The sequence below is a fragment of the Oncorhynchus tshawytscha genome, linkage group LG18 (genome assembly GCF_018296145.1).
Source record: "Oncorhynchus tshawytscha isolate Ot180627B linkage group LG18, Otsh_v2.0, whole genome shotgun sequence".
NCBI classification, from domain to species: Eukaryota; Metazoa; Chordata; class Actinopteri; order Salmoniformes; family Salmonidae; genus Oncorhynchus; species Oncorhynchus tshawytscha.
Window position 1 is genome coordinate 23,604,920 of NC_056446.1, and position 22,454 is coordinate 23,627,373.

Below are 22,454 nucleotides of genomic sequence, written 5' to 3' on the forward strand. Positions count from 1 at the left end.
AAGTATTCACATCTCTTTACTTTCTCCACATTTTGTTGTGTTACAGTCTAAGTTTAAAATAGATTCAATTGAGATTTCTTGTCACTGGGGATTTTTTAAATATTTTTTTTTTTACAAATGTATAAAAAAAATTAAAAGCTTAAATGTTAATGAGTCAATAACCCCTTTGTTATGGCAAGTCTAAATAAGTTCAGGACTAAAAATGGCTTAACAAGTCACATGGACTCACTGTGTACAATAATAGTGTTTAATATGATTTTTAAATAACAACCTCATCTCTGTACCCCACACATACAATTATCTGTAAGGTCTCTCAGTCGAGCAGGGAATTTAAAACACAGATTTAACCAAAGACCAAGGAAGTTTTCCAATACCTTGCAAAGAAGGGCACCTATTGGTAGATGGGTAAAACATTTTTAAAAAGCACACATTGAATATTCCTCTGAGCATGGTGAAGTTATTAATTACACGTTGGATGGTGTATCAATACAATCAGTCACTACAAAGATACAGGCGATCCTTCCTAACTCAGTTGGAGGAGAGGAAGGAAACCGCTCGGGGATTTTACCATGATGCCAATGGTGACTTTAAAACAGTTACAGAGTTTAATGCCTCTGATAGGGGAAAACTGAGGATGGATCAACAACATTGTAGTTACTCCACAATACCAACACAATTGACAGAGTGAAAAGGAGGAAGTCTATACATAATAAAAATATTCTAAAACATGCACCCTGTTTGCAACAGGGCACTAAAGTAATGCTGCAAATAATGCGGCAAAGCAATTCACTTTTTGTCCTGAATACAAAGTGTTGATTGGATTTGCCCTAAGCATTACTGAGTATCATTCTCCATATTTTCAAGCATAGTGGCGGCTGCATCATGTTATGCTATGCTTGTTCTTGGTAAGGACTGGGGACTTTTTTAGGATCAAAAAACAAACTGAATGTAGCTAAGCACAAGCAAAATCCTAGAGGAAAACCTGGTTCAGCCTGCTTTCCACCAGACACTGGGAGATTAATTCACCTTCCAGCAGGACAATAACCTAAAACACAAGGCCAAATATACACAGGAGTTGCTAACCAAAAAGACAGTGAATGTTCCTTAGTGGCTGAGTTACAGTTTTGACTTAAATCTGTGGCAAGACCTCAAAATGGTTGTCTAGACATGATCAACAACCAATTTGACAAGACCTTGAAGAATTTTGGAAATAATAAAATGGTCTGATGTTGCACAATCCAGTTGTGGATAGCTCTTAGCGATATTTACCCAGAAAGACAGACAGATGTAATCGTTGCCAAATTGTAACACAGGGGGTTGAATACTTCACTAAAAGTTTTTTTTTCCTCCCCAAAAAGTTAGAATTTTTCTTCCACTTTGACATTAGAGTATTTTGAATATATTATTGAATAACTTTTTTTTAACAGTTAAATCCATTTTAATCCCACTTTGTAACAAAATGAGAAAAAGTAAAAAATGTGTCACGTCCTGACCTTAGAGAGCCTTTATTTTCTATGGTGGAATAGGTCAGGGCGTGACTGGGGGGTTAGTCTAGTTTATATTTTCTACGTGGGGTTCTAGGTTGTTTTTTCTATGTTGGGGTTTTGGTATGATTCCCAATTAGAGGCAGCTGGCTATCGTTGTCTCTAACTGGGGATCATACTTAAGTAGCATTTTTTCCACCTGTGGGTTATGGGATATTGTTTATGTTTTGAGTTAGTGTTGTAGTCAAGGTTTGTTGTTTGTTAGTTTGTTTAGTCTTTGCTAAAGTTTCACTTGCCTTGGTCCAACTTTCATTCTAACGAACGCGACAAAATTATTGGGACAGTGATACATTTTCTGTTGTTTTGGCTCAGAACTCCAACCCTTCAGATTTTAAATTATACAATGACTCTACAAACTTGTTGGATGCTGTCACGCCCTGGCCTTAGTATTCTGTGTTTTCTTTATTATTTTGGTTAGGCCAGGGACATGGGTGATTATGTGTTTGTCTTGTCTAGGGGTTTTGTAGATTGATGGGGTTGTGTTCAGTATAGTAGTCTAGGTAAGTCTATGGTTGCCTAGAATGGTTCTCAATCAGAGGCAGGTGTTTATCGTTGTCTCTGATTGGGAACCATATTTAGGCAGCCATATTCTTTGAGTATTTCGTGGGTGATTGTTTCCTGTCTTTGTGTTTGTTGCACCAGATAGGGTTGTTTCGTCTTTTCACGTTTCTTGTTTTGTAAATTGTTCATATTTTTCATCTTTCATTAAAGATGTATAAAGATAACCACACTGCATTTTGGTCCTCCTCTCTTTCACCAGAAGAAAACCGTAACAGAATCACCCACCACAACAGGACCAAAAGGCGTGGTGACAGGCAGCGGCAACAGGAGCAGCGCAAAGAGGAATGGACATGGGAGGACGAATTGGACGGTAAAGGACCCTGGGCACAGCCAGGAGAATATCGCCGCCCCAAAGAAGAGCTGGAGGCAGCGAAAGCGGAGAGGCGCTGGTATGAGGAGAAAGCACGGCGGCGCGGATGGAAGCCCGAGAGTCAGCCCCAAAAATGTATTGGGGGGGGCACAGGGAGAGTGTGCCAACTACCCCTGTTTATCGTAAGGAGCCAAGGAGGAAACCAGAACCAGAGCCGGTGTTGGAGGTGAGCGAAGCAGAGACTGTGAAGGAGTTAATGGGGAAATTGGAGGAGAGAGTTATGAGGGAGTTGCTGTGTTGGTGCATGAGGCACGGAATTCGCCCGACGGAGCGTGTCGGGATTTGATGGCACCTGGGTCAGTTCTCCATACTCGTCCTGAGGTGCGTGCTAGTCGGCTGGTGAAGATTGTGCCAGCCTCACGCACCTCCCTAGCCTTGCACGTCCTATGCCAGCTCAGTGCTACAGTGCGTCTAGCAGTGCTAACCGTGGCGGGCGTGGTACTGGTCAGGCACCGTGTTATGCGGTGGAAAGCACGGTGTCCCCAGTACGCGTGCTTAGCCCGGTACGCTACATCTCAGCACCTCACATCTGCCGGGCTAGGGTAAAGATCCAGCCAGGGCGGTTGGTGCCAGCCCTGCTCTCAAGATCTCCAGTACGCCTTCACGGTCCGGTCCATCCAGGCTTCCTGTGCGTGTCCTCGGCCCAGTACCACCAGTGCCAGCACCACGCACCAGGCCTACAGTGCGCCTCGCCTGTCCAGCTCCGCCAGAGCCTCCCTCCTCGCCTGTCCAGCTCCGCCGGAGCCTCCCTCCCCGCCTGACCAGCTCCGCCGGAGCCTCCCTCCCCGCCTGACCAGCGCCGCCGGAGCCTCCCTCCCCGCCTGTCCAGCGCCGCCGGAGCCGCCAGTCAGCCTGGAGCAGCCAGTCAGCTTGGAGCCGCCAGTCAGCATGGAGCAGCCAGAGCCGCCAGTCAGCATGGAGCAGCCAGAGCCGCCAGTCAGCATGGAGCAGCCAGTCAGCATGGAGCAGCCAGGATCCGCCAGATCCCGTCAGTCTGCCAGGATCAGCCAGATCCCGTCAGTCTGCCAGGATCCGCCAGATCCCGTCAGTCTGCCAGGATCCGCCAGATCACGTCAGTCTGCCAGGATCCGCCAGATCACGTCAGTCTGCCAGGATCCGCCAGAGCCGCCAGTTAGACAGGATCTGCCAGTGCTACCAGTCAGCCAGGATCCGCCATTCAGCCAGGATCAGCCAGTCAGCCAGGATCTGCCAGAGCCGCCAGTCAGCCAGGATCTGCTAGAGCCACCAGTCAGCCAGGATCTGCCAGAGCCATCAACCTGCCTGAGCTTCCTCTCAGTCCGGAGCTTCCTCTCAGTCCAGCGGGGCCCTCAGTCCAGCGGGGCCCTCTGTTAGGGTTCTTAGGCCAAAGTCGGTGGCGAGGGTCGCAAATCAAAGGACGCTAAGGAGGTGGACTAAGACTATGTTGGAGTGGGGTCCACGTCCCGCGCCGGAGCCGCCACCGTGAACAAGCGCCCACCCAGACCCTCCCCTATGGGTTTAGGTGTGCGGCTGGGAGTCCGCACCTTTGGGGGGGGGTACTGTCACGCCCTGGCCTTAGTATTCTGTGTTTTCTTTATTATTTTGATTAGGCCAGGGTGTGACATCAGCCTATTGTTTTGTAAATTGTTCGTATTTTTCATCTTTTATTAAAGATGTATAAAGAGAACCACGCTGCGTTTTGGTTCTCCTCTCTTTCACCAGAAGAAAACCGTAACAGATGCATTTGCCGTTTGTTTTGCTTGTGTTTCAGATTATTGTGTGCCCAACAGAAATGAGTATGTCATTGGAGTCACTTATTCTAAATAAGAAAATAATAAACTCAGCAAAAAAAGAAATGTCTTCTCACTGTCAACTGCGTTTCTTTTTCAGCAAACATGTGTAGATATGTGTATGAACATAACAAAATTCAACAACTGAGACATAAACTGAACAAGTTCCAGAGACATGTGACTGACATAATTGGAATAATGTGTCCCTGAACAAAGGAGGGGTCAAAATCAAAAGTAACAGCCAGTATCTGGTGTGGCCACCAGCTGCATTAAGTACGGCAGTGCACCAAATTTGCCAGTTCTTGCTGTGAGATGTTACCCCACTCTTCCACCAAGGCACCTGCAAGCTTCCGGACATTTCTGGCTGGGCACGGCCATAGCCCTCACCCTCCGTTCCAACAGGTCCCAGACGTGCTCTTTGGGATTGAGATCCGGGCTCTTCGCTGGCAATGGCAGAACACTGACCTTCCGGTCTTGCAGGAAATCACACACAGAACGAGCAGTATGTTTGGTGACATTGTCATGCTGGAGAGACATGTCAGGATGAGCCTGCAGGAAGGGTACCACATGTGGGAGGAGGATGTCTTCCCTGTAACGCAAAGCGTTGAGATTGCCTGCAATGACAACAAGCTCAGTCTGATGATGCTGTGACACACCGCCCCAGACCATGACGGACCCTCCACCTCCAAATCGATCCCACTCCAGAGTACAGGCCTCGGTGTAACGCTCATTCCTTCAACGATAAACGCGAATCCGACAATCACCCCTGGTGAGACAAAACCGCGACTCGTCAGTGAAGAGCACTTTTTGCCAGTCCTGTCTGGTCCAACGACGGTGGGTTTGTGCCCATAGGCGACATTGTTGCCGGTGATGTCTGGTGAGGACCTGCCTTACAAAAGGCCAACAAGCCCTCAATCCAGCCTCTCAGCCTATTGCAGACAGTCGGAGCACTGATGGAGGGAATGTGCATTCCTGGTGTAACTCGGGCAGTTGTTATTGCCATCCTGTACCTGTACCGCAGGTGTGATGTTCGGATGTACCGATCATGTGCAGGTATTGTTACACGTGGTCTGCCACGGCGAGGATGATCAGCTGTCCTTCCTGTCTCCCTGTACTATGGTCTTATGCACCTCACAGTATGGACGTTGCAATTTATTGCCTTGGCCACATCTGCAGTCCTCATGCCTCCTTGCAGCATGCCTAAGGCACGTTCACACAGATGAGCAGGGACCCTGGGCATCTTTCTTTTGGTGTTTTTCACAGTCAGTAGAAAGGCCTCTGTCCTAACTTTTTATAACTGTGACCTTAATGGCCTACCGTCTGTAAGCTGTTAAGTGTCTTAACGATTGTTCCACAGGTGCATGTTCATTAATCATGCATGGGAAACAGTGGTCAAACCCTTTACAATGAAGATCTGTGAAGTTATTTGGATTTTTACGAATTATCTTTGAAAGACGTTTCTTTTTTTGCTGAGTTTATGTTTCTAAACAATTATCATGATTACAGATAGATCTGAATGAATTGTGAATTAGATTAATTTCTGTCCAAAGGACTGTGTGTGTGTGTTTTATTTGCGAGGCAGAGAGCATCATTTACAAAGCCCCAGAGAGCAGGACCTGCACTGGGTCAGAGCAGACCACCTTTGGTTGACATTGAACAGGCATGTTTGTGTGCATGGTGTTTGTACTGTATGTATACAGTAGATTAGAGGCAGTATGGGTGTGCGTGTTTCAGTCAGTCCCACTTACAGTAAGTTGGCCGTTTTAGAACACACGTACAGTAATCCTGGCCCTCTCGACTACAGACACAGTGAGGCAACTATTACTTTCCTCCTATCTCTTTACAGACCCTGCTCCATCTGTGAAAACATACATATGCACGCACGCACACACACAAGGGCACAGAGGGCCTAACTAAACTGAAAATTCCCACGGACCCTTTAGGCCTGGTCCATCCCGATATGCATCCCCCCTTCAGAAACACAGGAAACACAGACAGGAAAGGTTCCACAAAACAGGACTCCAACATTTCCTCCCAAAACATAAAACCACTCTCTGCAACACCACCCTCCCCCCCTGCTCCCCAAAACAAAAACCTAATCCCTACTCAACCCCACACCCTAAAAACATAAAACCACCTCCCAAAACAAAAAAGTAGCCAACCAACAACTAACATTTCCTAGTTTCTAACCCCTTCAATGTTTGCATACATATGCTGTCAATTATTGAACATTCTAATTGATGACATTACAAGGGGCTGTTAAATCTTCATTGAACTAACATTTAAGCAATAATTTCTGAGGATCCAAGTATTTTTGTGTGACACAGAAATTCCTGGATGTGAGGGCATTGTTGCTGATATTGCCAACATATTTATAAAATACTAATGACATTTTTTAAAGTAAATAATATTTTAACGAGTAAAGTTGCTGCCCATGCGGTCTGGTTGTTAGTTATTTTCTCGTGTTTTGTCCCAGTTGTCAATTAATCATTTTATTCATTTGACTTTGCTATGCTAAAAAAATAATAATAGGAATTTAGCTAGCTAGCAGAGATTCAATGATGATGATGAACAAGAAGTTCAATAAATAATGATTTAATAAATATCCAATAGGCCTACATAGGTCGCACTGCGTACATTCATTCTTGGGCTAGCTAGGCTATTGGTGCTGAAGAGATCGCATTTGTAAAATGACACATTATTGCACAGGTCATAAGGCAGATATGTAGGTTTATACAACCACCAACTTTTGTAAACCAAATAGTAGCACTGAAAAATAATGTGTTGATGATTTTCTCCCCCGAGAGTAAATGCATTTCCTGCCTGGGCTGCAGGACAGTGAAATTACGACATTAACACGTCATGGTACTTTGAAGGAGTCCCAAAACTCCCGCATATCAACCAATCAGCATCCAGGATCCAAATAACCAGTTTTATAATTCAGAATAACCCTTTGAGTGAGTTGGACTGATTTTATCCAGTATTTGAATTTCCATTGTGTGGTCATTGAAACATTAATTATTATTTACAATCATTAAATTACCATTAATTCTACAGTTCTCCTTGTAGTGTAATCAATTAGAATCATTCAATTAGAGTGTTCAACAATGGAAGGCATAATGACATTGCTCTGGAGACGGTTCCAGAGGCTCTCCCTGAGGGCAGGTCCACTACAGACACACCAGCCCCAGCAGTCAGAGGGGGCCAGATCAAGATGTATTCCAGCTCTTTATCAGTTTAATCATTCAGTCCATCAGCCCAAATCTCCGTCTCCCTCCATCTCTATTCCTCCATCGCCTCAGAGAGAATCGGGTATGGGCGTTTCCACTAGCATGGGCCAGTCAGAGGTCACACGTGTGTGTGTGTGTGTGTGTGTGTGTCTGAACGTACACGGTCATGTCTCAGAGAACAATGAGATGCACGGAGAGGCAGGGTAAACGTCTGGACCATCACACCCAACCTCAACTGATTGCTCTTCAGTTCAATACCAAACAACTGCTCTTAGCTCACAGCTACACTCATTTCCCAGTCTCTAGGAACTTGGAATGTATAAATCTAAGAGGATTGGATAGGTGTTAATAAAATGGCAAAAGTTTAGAAAAAATTGCTCTGATAGCCTAGGTGGAATTTTCTGGATATTCCTGAACAACAGTGCAGTCATCACCCTGTCTTTGACAACATCGTTGTCCTCTCTCTATAACGGTCTTCATCTCATGCTTGGATAGCAGCGAGTATGTGTGGTTAGAGACTCACTTCTAGGGTCTGCATAAGGGTAGGCTTGATGGCATCCTTCATGAGCACCGCAAGTGCTCCACTCACACCCTGAGAGAGAAAGAGAAGTTGTTAGTGCTGAAATTCTTGAAGGGATTTTACAGTATCCTACCAATAAAATAACCAGTAAGCATGCAAACCACACAATAAAACGGCTGTTAAAGCAATTCAAAACCAAAACCCATATTTCCATACACATATCTATGACACACACACGGCCCATCCCTACTTATCATCATTTCCAAAATCCAGTCTGGCCTGGTTGTGTGTTTTCCAGTTACTGCGGCATTCCTGATTATCCATAACATAATATGGGATCCTCCTCACTCAGCCAGGCCTATATGGCGCAACAACACCACCACCCCCACATCCAGTTGGGGGGGTCAGAGCCACCTGGGCCAACATGGCTCCACAGTGGAGCTAATAGTTATGGGTTTCAAGGGCAGCTGGAGGCCATTTTGGGTCAAACGAGATCCATGTTGCGTGCTCAAGCTCCTCTGTCTCCTGAGAGGCCCAGCTACCACCCTGCCTAGTCTCCATAATGGCAGGGACATGAAAGTGGAGGGTCACTAGGGGTTAAATCCCTACAAAACCTGGTGGGGAAGCTACTTTTTGCCTATAATAACACCCTAAACTTAACCTCTACGAGCAAAGGTTCATCCATTTTGAATGTTATACTGTTTTTGTGCATCTCTGAGTGATGTTCTATCGATTCCCTGAGTCATTTCCTGTCTTCATTTGTATCCGAGTTAGTGGCGTTCAGGCAGGCAGAAATCCGGCCAGTATGACGTAACACTGTGATAACAAAAGACTGCTGGTCTCACGGTAATTGACCATTTAGCATTTCCAGGCTTCCACACATAAAGTGGGGCAAAAAAGTATTTATTCAGCCACCAATTGTGCAAGTTCTCCCACTTAAAAAGTTGAGAGAGGCCTGTAATTTTCATCATAGGTACACTTCAACTATAACAGACAAAATTAGAAGAAAAAAAATCCAGAAAATCACATTGTAGGATTTTTAATGAATTTATTTGCAAATTATGGTAGAAAACAAGTATTTGGTCACCTACAAACAAGCAAGATTTATGGCTCTCACAGACCTGCAACTTCTTCTTTAAGAGGCTCCTCTGTCCTCCACTCGTTACCTGTATTAATGGCACCTGTTTGAACTTGTTATCAGTATAAAAGACACCTGTCCACAACCTCAAACAGTCACACTCCAAACTCCACTATGGCCAAGACCAAAGAGCTGTCAAACGACACCAGAAACAAAATTGTAGACCTGCACCAGGCTGGGAAGACTGAACCTGCAATAGGTAAGCAGCTTGGTTTGAAGAAATCAACTATGGGAGCAATTATTAGGAAATGGAAGCCATACAAGACCACTGATAATCTCCCTCGATCTGGGGCTCCGTGCAAGATCTCACCCCATGGGGTCAAAATGATCACAAGAACGGTGAGCAAAAATCCCAGAACCACACGGGGGGACCTAGTGAATGACCTGCAGAGAACTGGGACCAAAGTAACAAAGCCCACCATCAGCAAGGGCATTGAAGATGAAACGTGGCTGGGTCTTTCAGCATGACAATGATCCCGAACACACCGCCCGGGCAACGAAGGAGTGGCTTCGTAAGAAGCATTCCAAGGTCCTGGAGTGGCCTAGCCAGTCTCCAGATCTCAGCCCCAAAGAGAATCTTTGGAGGGAGTTGAAAGTCCATGTTGCCCAGCAACAGCCCCAAAACATCACTGCTCTAGAGGAGATCTGCATGGAGGAATGGGCCAAAATACCAGCAACAGTGTGAAAACCTTGTGAAGACTTACAGAAAACGTTTGACCTCTGTCATTGCCAACAAAGGGTATATAACAAAGTATTGAGATTAACTTTTGTTATTGACCAAATACTTATTTTCCACCATTATTTGCAAAAACATTCATTAAAAATAATACAATGTGATTTTCTGGATTTTTCCCCCTCATTTTGTCTGTCATAGTTGAAGTGTACCTATGATGAAAATTACAGGCCTCACTCATCTTTTTAAGTGGGAGAACTTGCACAATTGGTGGCTGACTAAATACTTTTTTGCCCCACTGTACAAGCTGCTGATGTGCACCTTTGGAACATCTACATTTAAAAATTAAATACATACACACACACACACACACACACACACACACACACACACACACACACACACACACATATATATATAATCAAATCTATTTAAATATACACCATCACAATATGTTTTAGTCAAGTCTAAAGAAACATGATATGAAGAAAATGTATTTCAGAAGAACAGAATATGAGTTGGCTTACTGTATGTCTGGCTATGCTCCATGCCATAGGCTTGTTCATTTAAGTGAAAATATATGGTTATAAGTACCATTATTTTATATGATTTTATATTAAGAAGAATATAATTTAACTTAGCTGGGGAAAAAACATTTATTATGGAGCAAGAGTGCATATGAAGTGGATATTAAGAGTAAAAGTGATCACTTGAAAAGGGTCCTAAATGCCAGATTTAGAGTTATTTGGCAAATTTAGTTGTGAATGAAACAAACCTTAGAATGTCTTAGAAATCAGAACATATCTGGGCTGCATGGAGCGACTATCTGCTATTGATTTGAGAAAGAACCTTGCCTCAGGCTGCACAGCTGTCAAATCAATTTACATTTAGAATGGTCCACGATTAAATGGTTAGGAACAGGGGGAGGGGAAAAAGACATCTGTATGCACTCCAATAGGGATTGGAGGACTCTGGCTTTCCCGCCGGTCTGGTAGGCTACTTCAGTTTTATAGCGGAGCATAATATGACCAGCTGAGAAATAAATACAACACCACTTATTTCACTGCACGCATCAACCACTGTTTGAGGAGTATGCTCTCGCTGCCAGAAAGGTGATGTTCCGCCCAAACTCTATGCCATGGGCTCTCCAACCTTGTTCCTGCAGCTACCCAGTTCTTAATTTGGGAAAAGTGAAAATCTGTTTGGGAACATCGATATTAACATGTTTTTGCAACGAAACACAGGAGGAAGAGATGGAAACGCGTTGTGAGATTCTGTATAGCTAAAGGTAATGTCACCCAAACAAGAAGATACATGTTTAAATTTAAAACAACAATCCCTATTACTAGGCTGTTCAAAATCAAATACTAATTGTTGACTAACTGTAAGCCGCCCTGCACAATCAATGAATCAACAGCATGGTCTAAGGCTATACGTTCTGTCCAGACTCATGGTTATACATGTTGGAGTGTAGCGTAAGGTAACCAGTCCATCTAGTGTGCACAATAATACAGTCCACACTCAATTATGTATCAAAGAAATCGTAATATGCAGTAGACTATGTATTGTATAATGGTACAACCATCATTTTAATTCAGGTTATTTTTGGGCCTGGGCTCATATGCCTAAACTCTAATATACATATGGGTGTTTTTAATTCATCATCACCTTAGAAAGCACTGTTCATATGGTTTACACTGTTGCAATCTTCTGACAAACTTTATTCACATTAATCACAGTGAGAGGAGCTATAAAAAAATATTATAAGCTGTTTTGATGATAAGTGTTGGATTTGATTGCATTTGCACTGTTCTCAAAAGTGAAGATAAAGAATTACATGCATAATCGCATTTATTATAAAATGTGCATTTTTATGGTTAAAATGATCTTCCCCAAACTTGAAACTCACTAGCAGCATATATATACCAGTTAGGGTCTACACCTGTTGGAAAGCAGATTAATGTGCTTAATTTTAAGAAGTTGTGTGTAACTTCAGCTGTTATTTCAAACATTAGCAAAACATATAGGCCAGACTACATAAGGTGTGCCACTATGATTTGCCTTACTGCACAAGCTGGGCATCATTAACAAGTGATAATGCATAATTCACAAGTGATAGGCTAATATTGTCACCCATCAGAATAACCTTAATTTGATGTAGTCTTTACATATACTAAATAATATATACAGTACCAGTCAGTTTGGACACACCTATTCATTCCAGGGTTTTTCAGTATTTTTACTATTCTCTACATTGTAGAATAATAGTGAAGACATCAACACTATGAAATGACAGCTTTGCACTCTCTTGGCATTCTCTCAACCAGCTTCATGAGGTAGTCACCTGGACGCACTTCAATTAACATGTGTGCCTTGTTAAAAGTACATTTGTGGAATTTCTTTCCTTCTTAATGCATTTGAGCCAATCAGTTGTGTTGTGACAAGGTAGGGGTGGTATACAGAAGATGGCCCTATTTATTAAAAGACCAAGTCCATATTATGGCAAGAAAGGTTCAAATAAGCAGAGAGAAACGACAGTCCATCATTACTTTAAAGACACTAAAACCAAGTCACAAAAACCATCAAGCGCTATGATGAAACTGGCTCTCATGAGGACCGCCACAGGAAGTGAAGACGCAGAATTACCTCTGCTGCAGAGGATAAGTTCATTAGAGTTACTGTTGCCAGAGATATTTTAGAAAGAATATAGAAATCCAATGAATGAGTGAACACATAATGCCCCATCCAGCAGACTGTCGACCAATCGCGTTCACGTTGTCAAGCCGTGTCATGCGGTTGCTAAACTAATCATCAAGCAATCCCTTCTCAAAGAGAAACGTTCCTATTTTCCTCGAAAGTATGTAATGTCACGATTCCAAAGCTATACGATACTACAGATAGCAAGTTAATCATCTCACATCTCGGAAAAGATTTGTAATGTTGACCTTCTTGTTGATGAAATTCTAGCTAATGTTGGGTTTTTGAGCTAGCGACCAATAGACCCATTCACTCCTTGAAAGAGAGCGCGCTTTGTCCAACAATCGTCCAGAATGCACCGCGCAGTCCATTGATGTAGCATGGGCAAAGTTTCCCCATCTCCTCAAAAGTATACCTGCTGTTGTGAATGTTAAGACTCCACTCTGAGCGACATCGATCTACATGTTGAACAATGTGAGATTGTAGACTCCTAAATTTATAGTGCAGTTTCTTTTGGCAATTTTACAGGTAACTAGCTATGTTACATGCTGATATTGTCTTTTGTATTAGTGTGTAGCTACGTTTGCTAGCTACACTAGATGACCAAAAGTATGTGGACACCTGCTCCTGAGTACAATGGCGATGAGCTTTACACCACACCAGCCGAGACTTGGCATTGCGCATGGTGATCTTAGGCTTGTGTGCAGCTGCTCAGCCATGGAAACCCCATTCATGAAGCTCCCAACGACCAGTTCTTGTGCTGACGTTGCTACCAGAGGCAGTTTGTAACTCGGTAGTGAGTGTTGCAACAAAGGACAGATGATTTTTATGCGTTACAGCACTCGGCGGTCCCATTCTGTGAGGTTGTGTGGCTTACCACTTCACGACTGAGCCGTTGTTGCAACTAGACGTTTCCACTTCACAATAACAGCACTTATAGTTGACCGGGGCAGTTCTAGCAGTACAGAAGTAGACGAACAGACTTGTTGGAAAGGTGGCATCCTATGCTGGTGCCACGTTGAAAGTCACTGAGCTCTTCAGTAAGGCCATTCTACTGCCAATGTTTGTCTATGTAGATTGCATGGCTGGGTGCTCGAATTTAAACACCTGTCAGCAACGGGTGTAGCTGAAATAGCCGAATCCACTAATTTGAACGGTTGTCCACATGCACTACATATATTATAAAAAATATATATAAATAAATAAGAGTATCTACCTAGCTAGTTGCTTGCCACCCCATAGAAATCATTGCATTGTGGATTTTGTAGTCGATTGGAGCTGCAACGGATTTCCAATGATTTTCCATGTTGCTACCAACCTTAATATAACACCAAAATGAAACATTTGTCTCATGACATCTGTGATAATGTTAATGTGTTGACTGAGTTTAAGTAACACATATCGAGCCAAATCTCCACTTGACAAGATAATCAGGAAGGACAAGAGAGACAAAGCGAGCTTAGTGAAGAGGTCTTGACATATGACAGCCTTCGTAATGTTTTATAGGCTGATGTTAAAGTACGCTATGGCCATTAAAGTAATTTCTGTCTGATGTCTTTAAGTAGAACAATACTGCAACTGTTTAGCCCTAACTGAAACCGTTTAGCTCTCATCACACACACACACACACACGCGGTTGCAACAGCAGGATTGTGGGTTCGATTCCTGGGGCCAACCTTATGTAAAATGTATTGCATGCATGATTTTGGATAATGGTATTTATTATATGATTATATTACCAGGTCCTCTGCTGTGACGGGCTGTCCACTGCGGCTGCTGCCCACCACCATACGTCCCAGTCTGGTCTTCATGTCCCCCAGTCCATCAGCCAGGGCCAGGATAGCCATGATCTCACTGGCCACCGCTATGTCAAACTGGGTCTACACAGGGGGAGAGAAACATTGTGTGTATTTACAAACGATATCAAAATCTCAATGGCCACTGCTATGTCAAACTGGGTCTACACAGGAGATAAATATGTACACACACACACTAAACAAACACAGCATCAATGGCCACTGCTATGTCAAACTGGGACTGCACAAGAGAGAGACGAGGGTCATTCCACCTCAAAAAGCACAAGAAAGAGGGTTGACACCCAACCTTTCAGGTTATTTTTCTGAGAAATTAAGCTAATTGATTGGACTCAAATAGGTCATTTTAATTTATAAGATTCTGATCATATTCAATAAATATAGTACCCAACATCCTATTCGGACCAAACTTCTTCCTACCAATGAGTAAGACATGAGGGATAAATGTTTAAATAAAAAGCCATCCACGGATCCCATGCCAATCCCATCCCAACAACCAGTATACAGCATCAGATATCTATTTTTGACCAGTAGTATGAAGCTGTGGCTTGGAGTATTGCTTCTCCATACTATGTAATGTATTCCCTGTTAATCTGGTGAAATGTTTTTCCCCTGTTCAGAGAAATTAGTAATTGAAGTCACTTGCATTATTTACCATAAAGTACCAGGTTTTTTGTTCTGGCTATATCGCCACACTCTTATCCATTCTGCTGGTCTCTTGTGTTTATTAAATAGATAACAACATTTCCTTTGCAACTTTGGATAGAAAACCAATAGATTTGGCTCATTCCGAAAATAAATTGTGTGGTCATCCTCACACATCCTCAAGCCAGTCCTCCATGAAAGCAATTCCTTTCTTAGCAAACTACTGATTATTCAACCCAACTCTCCTTGAATAGTCCAACAACTGGCCACTTTCTGAGAGCGCTATCCCAACGCAATTCTCATATGAAGACTTTTCCTACACGTCCAAAGCTTTAGAGAAATGGGCTAGGGACTAAAATATTGTGACATCCCTAATAAGATAATTAATTGCATGGCAGTCTTCTATTTTTTTTCAATAAAATTATCAGGAAACCGCTGTATATTTATTGTCACTAGTGACCATTAACTTCTTTGGGACTGGGGGGCAGTATTGAGTAGCATGGATAATAAGGTGCCCAGAGTAAACGGCCTGCTACTCAGGCCCAAAAGCTAGAATATGCATATACCGTAATTTCTGGACTGCACACCTGAATATAAACCGCACCCACGGAATTATTTAAAAAATATGTATTTTGTACATAAATAAGCCGCGCATGTCTATAAGCCGCATGTGCCTACCAGTACATTGAAACAAATGAACTTTACACAGCCTTTAAACGAAACACGGCTTGTAACAAAAATGAAACAGTAGCCTACCAAGAAATTCATTGTTCACTATCTTCCTCCTCCTGTGCACTGAAACCACTGAAGTCATCTCCTTCGGTGTCGGAGTTGAATAGCCTCAGAATTGCTTCATCCGATGTTGGATCGTTTTCATTGTCGCTCTCGTCACTTTCATCCGGAGGCAAATTCCCCGCTGAGCTCAAGCTGCCCCTTCAACACGCAGCAGTCCAGCCTTTCGAAACCAGTTGATGATAGTGGATTTTTTGACAATGCTCCACGCTGTCAGGACCCACTGGCAGACTTGACCAGAAGTTGCTCTTCGCATGCGGCCCGTTTTATTGAAGGATTTCTCCCCACTTGTCATCCAAGCCTCCCACTGAACACGGAGCGCCACCTTAAATGCACGATTTACACTGATGTTAAGTGGCTGCAAATAATTTGGGCCATCTGCTTTTCTTCCCTCTGAAAGCTTTTGTCTTTTTGCACTGAGTCAGTTCCTCACGCTGCTGTTTTCAACGTCTTATCATCGACTCATTAAGGCCAAGCTCCCGTGCAGCAGCTCTATTTCCTTTTCCAACAGCCAGATCGATCGCCTTCAACTTGAAAGCTGCATCATATGCATTTCTCTGTGTCTTTGCCATGATGGTGACAAAATTACTACAGTAATCAGAATGATGGGAAGTTTGAGCGCGCTTGATTTACGTCACATTATGTGACGGTGCTCAGTTTTTTTGCCGGCATGAATCTTGTGAAAGCGGGAAAAATCCATAAATTAGCCGCGTCATTGTATAAACCGCAAGGGTCAAAGCGTGGGAATAAAGTAGCGGCTTATAGTCCGGAAATTATGGTAATTAGTAGATCTGGATAGAAAACACTTAAGTTTCTAAAACTGTTTGAATGATGTCTGTGAGTACAACAGAACTCATATGGCAGGCAAAAACCAGAGAAAAAACCCAACTAGGAAGTGGGAAATATGAAGTTTGTAGTTTTTCAAGTCATTGCCTATCGGATATACAGCATCTATGGGGTTATATTGCACTTCCTAAGGCTTCCACTAGATTCCAACAGTCTTTAGAACCTTGCTTGAGGCTTCTACTGTGAAGGGGGAGAGAATGAGAGCTGTTTCAACCAGATGTCTGGCAGAGTGCCATGAGCTCAGTCTTACGTGTGCTCGTGAGAGCGACCTGTGTTCCAATGCATTACTAAAGACAAAGTAATTCTCCAGTTGAAACATTATTGAAGATTTATGATAAAAACATCCTAAAGATTGATTCTATACCTCGTTTGACATGTTTCTACGAACTGTAATTTGACTTTTCGTCTGAACTTTCGCCTGGACTTGCCCGCGCCTCCTGTGTTTGGATTTGTAAACTAAACGCGCAAACAAAAAGGAGGTATTTGGACATAAATGATGGACTTTATTGAACAAAACAAACACTTATTGAGGAACTAGGATTCCTGGGAGTGCATTCTGATGAAGATCAAAAGGTAAGTGAATATTTATAATGCTTTTTCTAAATTTTGTGACACCTCTCCTTTGGAAAATGGCTGTATGTTTTTCTGTGACTTGGCGCTGACCAAACATAATCGCAAGGTGTGCTTTTGCCATAAAGCGTTTTGAAATCTGACACAGCGGTTGCATTACGGAGAAGTTTATCTATATTTCCATGCATAACACTTAATCTTTTATCAATGAATGTTATGAGTATTTCTGTCATTTGATGTGGCTCTCTGCACTTTCACCGGATGTTCGTTAGAGACAATGCATTTCTGACCATAACACACCAATTTCAAATGTGGTTTTTGGACATAAAGATTAACTTTATCGAACAAAACACATTAATTGTGAAACATGAAGTCCTGTGAGTGCCATTTGATGAAGATCAAAGGTTAGTGATTAATTTAATCGCTGTTTCTGATTTTTTTGAGGGCTCTCCTTGGCTGGAAAATGGCTTTATGGTTTTCTGTGACTAGGTGCTGACCTAACATAATCGTTTGGTGTGCTTTTGCCGTAAAGCCTATTTGAAATCGGACACTGTGGCTGGATTTACAAGAAGTTGTGTAATGGTGTAAAATACTTGTATGTTTGAGGAATTTTAAGTATGACATTTCTGTTGTTTTGAATTTGGCGCCCTGCAATTTCACTGGCTGTTGTCGAGGTGGGACGCTAGCGTCCCACATATCCTAGAGAGGCTTTAACCAAATTGGATGTTGGGTACTATATTTATTGAATATTATCTGAATCCTATAAATTAAAATGGCCAATTTGAGTGCAATCAATTAGCTTAATTTCTCAGAGATAAAATTCAAATTTCAACAAAATAATTGTTTCAGGAATGGCAATCTTTCTAACTACAGAAAATGTCAGCACAATCTGAGATGGTGGGTGTCATGGCTTGCTGAAATGATATGGAAAGACTCAAGCAACACAAAAATCTTGAGGTGAAATAAGTCAAACTGAATCAGAGAGGGGAATGACGCAGATAGAGTACACACGTACACACACAACAGAGAACACTTGAGAGAGAACAGCGGGGGAGCTGAGGGAGGGAGTGGAGGGATAACACACACACACACACACACAGACATGTTAACTACTAACATATGAGTCTGATTCCATCCCAGTGGATAAGATTCCAAGCCAGACTGCTTTTCTACAGGGCATTAGGCAATATACATTTTTGTAAACACACATGCAGTGTGAGCAATGTTTCATAGATGTGGCCTAGTTTTCCAAAAGCCTTATCGCGTCAGAGTGATGGGGAAACAATGGAAGGAAGGGCTGTTGTTTATCTTTCTGTGTGTGTGTGTGTGTGTGTGTCAAGGTTATTGTAGTAAACATATAACTTTTTTTTTTGCAAACTGAAATAAAATGATTAACCCGTTTGAAAAACTGAAAATATTATCTAAATAAAATAAATACCATCATGAATCCTCTTCTTTTTTTAATGGTATTTATTCTTTGGTAAAAAAATCTAATGTGGTTTTCAAGCCTCTGAATCTGGGGGGGGCACATTGAGATTGACTTCATGATTTAAAGACTCAGTGAGACGACGTTGCGACGAGCAGCACCGCAGATTGAGATGAGTGAGATGCACGTTTTTGCTCTCACAGTCACACAGAGTATCTGTGAACGTGCACAGATGCGCTTAACGCTGCTACAAAGTGGTGGCTACGGGACCGAAATTTCTACTACTGTTTACTTCGTGCATCTACGGCATCTCGCAGAGTCTACCTCAGCCTGTCGGCATCTCGCCGAGTCTACCTCAGCCTGTCGGCATCTCGCCGAGTCTACCTCAGCCTGTCGGCATCTCGCCGAGTCTACCTCAGCCTGTCGGCATCTCAGCCTGTCGGCATCTCTACCTCAGCCTGTCGGCATCTCGCCGAGTCTAGTCCTCAGCCTGTCGGCATCTCGCCGAGTCTACCTCAGCCTGTCGGCATCTCGCCGAGTCTACCTCAGCCTGTCGGCATCTCGCGAGTCTACCTCAGCCTGTCGGCATCTCGCAGAGTCTACCTCAGCCTGTCGGCTGTCTACCTCAGCCTGTCGGCATCTCGCCGAGTCTATCTCGCCGAGTCCTCAGCCTGTCGGCATCTCGCCGAGTCTACCTCAGCCTGTCGGCATCTCGCATCTCGAGTCTACCTCAGCCTGTCGGCATCTCTACCTCAGCCGAGTCTAGTCCTCAGCCTGTCGGCATCTCGCCGAGTCTACCTCAGCCTGTCGGCATCTCGCCGAGTCTACCTCAGCCTGTCGGCATCTCGCCGAGTCTACCTCAGCCTGTCGGCATCTCGAGTCTACCTCAGCCTGTCGGCATCTCGCCGAGTCTACCTCAGCCTGTCGGCATCTCGCCGAGTCTACCTCAGCCTGTCGGCATCTCGCCGAGTCTACCTCAGCCTGTCGGCATCTCGCCGAGTCTACCTCAGCCTGTCGGCATCTCGCCGAGTCTACCTCAGCCTGTCGGCATCTCGCCGAGTCTACCTCAGCCTGTCGGCATCTCGCCGAGTCTACCTCAGCCTGTCGTATTCAAACTTTCAGCGGGGATCCCATTTATTTAGCCAGAATTTCTGGCGACCCCACCCCAACTACACAATTTTGTTGACTCTGCTGCAATTCCCCACTATGGGTCACGACCCCGACGTTGAATACCACTGCCTTATGCATTACTGCCCCACAGTGGCAAGATGTTATCCCCAAAAACACAAATTATACAACACATAAATGGCTCCGAGCCTCCCATGCATAGGCTACTTTCTGTCCCTTACATTAAAACTAAAAAAAGGAAAAAAGAAATAGTAAATCAGTATTGGTATTGCGTGTGTGTGCGCCTGCGCGAGAAAGAGAAATTGTAAAAGATAAATTACATTAACCACACCGACACAAATGCATCATTAACCACACCGACACAACCGCATCGTTAACCACACCGACAATGCATCGCCAGAGTAAAGGCATTTGGACATTTTCTAATACCCCTCCCGATGCTAAGGCCCTGGGGGGCAATAGAATGCGCCACTGGATGAGTGATGAGAGGATGAAAGAGGGAGGGAACGGTGGAGGGACATAAACATAAGCATATGCTTGCTAACGATCCAGGAGAGGACAGTATTTTCTGCTTTCAACATTTGCTTTCACTTAAGGTGCTTGCTTCCCATTGAGGGAAGTGTGTTTATTAGCAGGATTTCATTTAGCCCTCATTAATACTGACAGTTACTGACACACCACAGTTATCACTCAGGTCATACACATAATCACGTGGTTAAAATGTACATAACATTTTAAAGAAATACTGTACATAGATATAACATACCTCTCGCACATGTCCTTTCTCAGTGCTGGCCTGTCCTACAGTTATCTTCCTCAGGAAACGATCGTTGGTATCAACCACTACAAGATGGAAAAAAACAACCCCAAAAACATAAATATAGAATACTAATTCATACATTACATCACACTTAAGATTGCAAAAATCCAGGAACATTCCCAAAAAGACTCCTGGAATCAGGATGGAATAAGCACGAAATCCATGAATCTTCCAACCGGGATTCCTGGAAAACCTAGGATTTTTGCAACCCTAATCACATAAATAAAAAAATAAAAAGATTACATCTAAAATGGTGAGCCCCTTCAAAACGTCATATTTCAGTGACATGTGGAAAACATCTGATAGAGGCCAGTTTAACGGTCATTCATAAACATGGACCAGGGAGAGCTTTTAAAACATGTGTGACCCGCTGGTACACAGTATTGAGTCACGTCCTTTACAACCCTGGCCTGGTCTGTAAAATCCATTTGGACAGTAAACAGTATTAAAACACATGTATGAAGGGCCTGTAACTGACACACACGACCTAAAGAGACCTCTGGATGACCAGCGCCAGCCAAGAAAAACCACGCATTTCTCAGACTGGAAATAAACACGTTCTCACAGACATAATTAAGACATGCTCCCAAGTGGCGCAGCGGTCTAAGGCACTGCATCTCCGTGCTAGAGGTGTCACTACAGACCCTGGTTTGATTCCGGGCTGTATCACAACCGGCCGTGATTGGGAGTCCCATAGGGCGGCGCACAATTGGCACAGCATAGTCCGGGTTAGGGTTTGGCTGGGGTAGGCAGGCTAAATAAAAATGTAATTGAAAAAGTATAAATTGATAAAGGTAGGCCTATTCAATTCACTAAACGTTTTTATTTAACCAGGTAGGCCAGTTGAGAACAAGTTGCAAATTTCAACTGCGACCTGGCCAAGATAAAGCAAAGCAGTGCGACAAAAACACAGAGTTACACATAAACAAACGTACAGTCAATAACACAAAAGAAAAATAGAAAAATCTATGCACAGTGTGTGCAAATGTAGAAGACAAGGGAGGTAAGGCAATAAATAGGCCATAGAGGCAAAATAATTAAAATTTAGCATTAATACTGGAGTGATAGATGTGCAAGTAGAGATACTGGGGTGAGAAAGAGCAAGAGGGTAAGTAATAATATGGTGATGAGGTAGTCGGGTGTGCTATTTACAGATTTACTGTACCTGTACACAGGCAAGCTGCTCTGACAACTGATGCTTAAAGTTAGAGCGGGAGATATAAAAGTCCAGCTTCAGAGATTTTTGCAATTCGTTCCAGTCATTGGCAGCAGAGGACTGGAAGGAAAGGCGGCCAAAGTAAGTGTTGGCTTTGGGGTTGACCAGTGAAATATACCTGCTGGAGTGCGTGCTACAGGTGGGTGTTGCTATGGTGACCAGTGAGCTGAGTTAAGGCTTGGCTTTACCTAGCAAAGACTTATAGATGACCTGGAGCCAGTGGGTTTGGATATGTAGTGAGAGCCAGCCAACAAGAGCATACAGGTCACAGTGGTGGGTAGTATATGGGGCTTTGGTGATAAAACAGATGGCACAGTGATAGCAAATTGGATGTAGTCTGAGAAGAGTGTTGGGGCTATTTTGTAAATGACATTGCGGAAGTCAAGGATCGGTAGGATAGTCAGTTTTACGAGGGTATGTTTGGCGGCATGAGTGAAGGAGGCTTTGTTGCGAAATAGGAAGCAGATTCTAGATTCAATTTTGGATTGGAGATGCTTAATGTGAGTCTGGAAGGAGAGTTTAGTCTAACCAGACACCTAGGTATTGGTAGTTGTCCACATATTCTAGGTCAGAACCATCCAGAGCAGTGACGCTAATCTGGCGGGAGGGTGCGGGCAGCAATCGGTTGAAGAGCATGCACTTAGTTTTACTAGCATTTAAAAGCAGTTGGAGGCCAGGGAAGGAGTGTTGCATGG

At 43.4% G+C, this 22,454-nt stretch overlaps 1 protein-coding gene across 4 annotated transcripts in view; it reads right to left on the reverse strand.

Annotated features, from left to right (window-relative positions):
- The window catches only part of mthfd1l (methylenetetrahydrofolate dehydrogenase (NADP+ dependent) 1 like), a 94,329-nt gene that overhangs the window by 47,480 nt on the left and 24,395 nt on the right, over positions 1-22,454 (reverse strand). For all 4 annotated transcript variants that reach the window (XM_024378198.2, XM_024378195.2, XM_024378197.1 and 1 more), the window contains 3 exons: positions 20,490-20,566; positions 14,242-14,382; positions 7,998-8,066 (listed from right to left, as the gene is read on the reverse strand). In XM_024378198.2, coding sequence (XP_024233966.1) covers positions 7,998-8,066; positions 14,242-14,382; positions 20,490-20,566 — 287 coding nt within the window. The remainder of the gene's footprint in view (positions 1-7,997; positions 8,067-14,241; positions 14,383-20,489; positions 20,567-22,454) is intronic.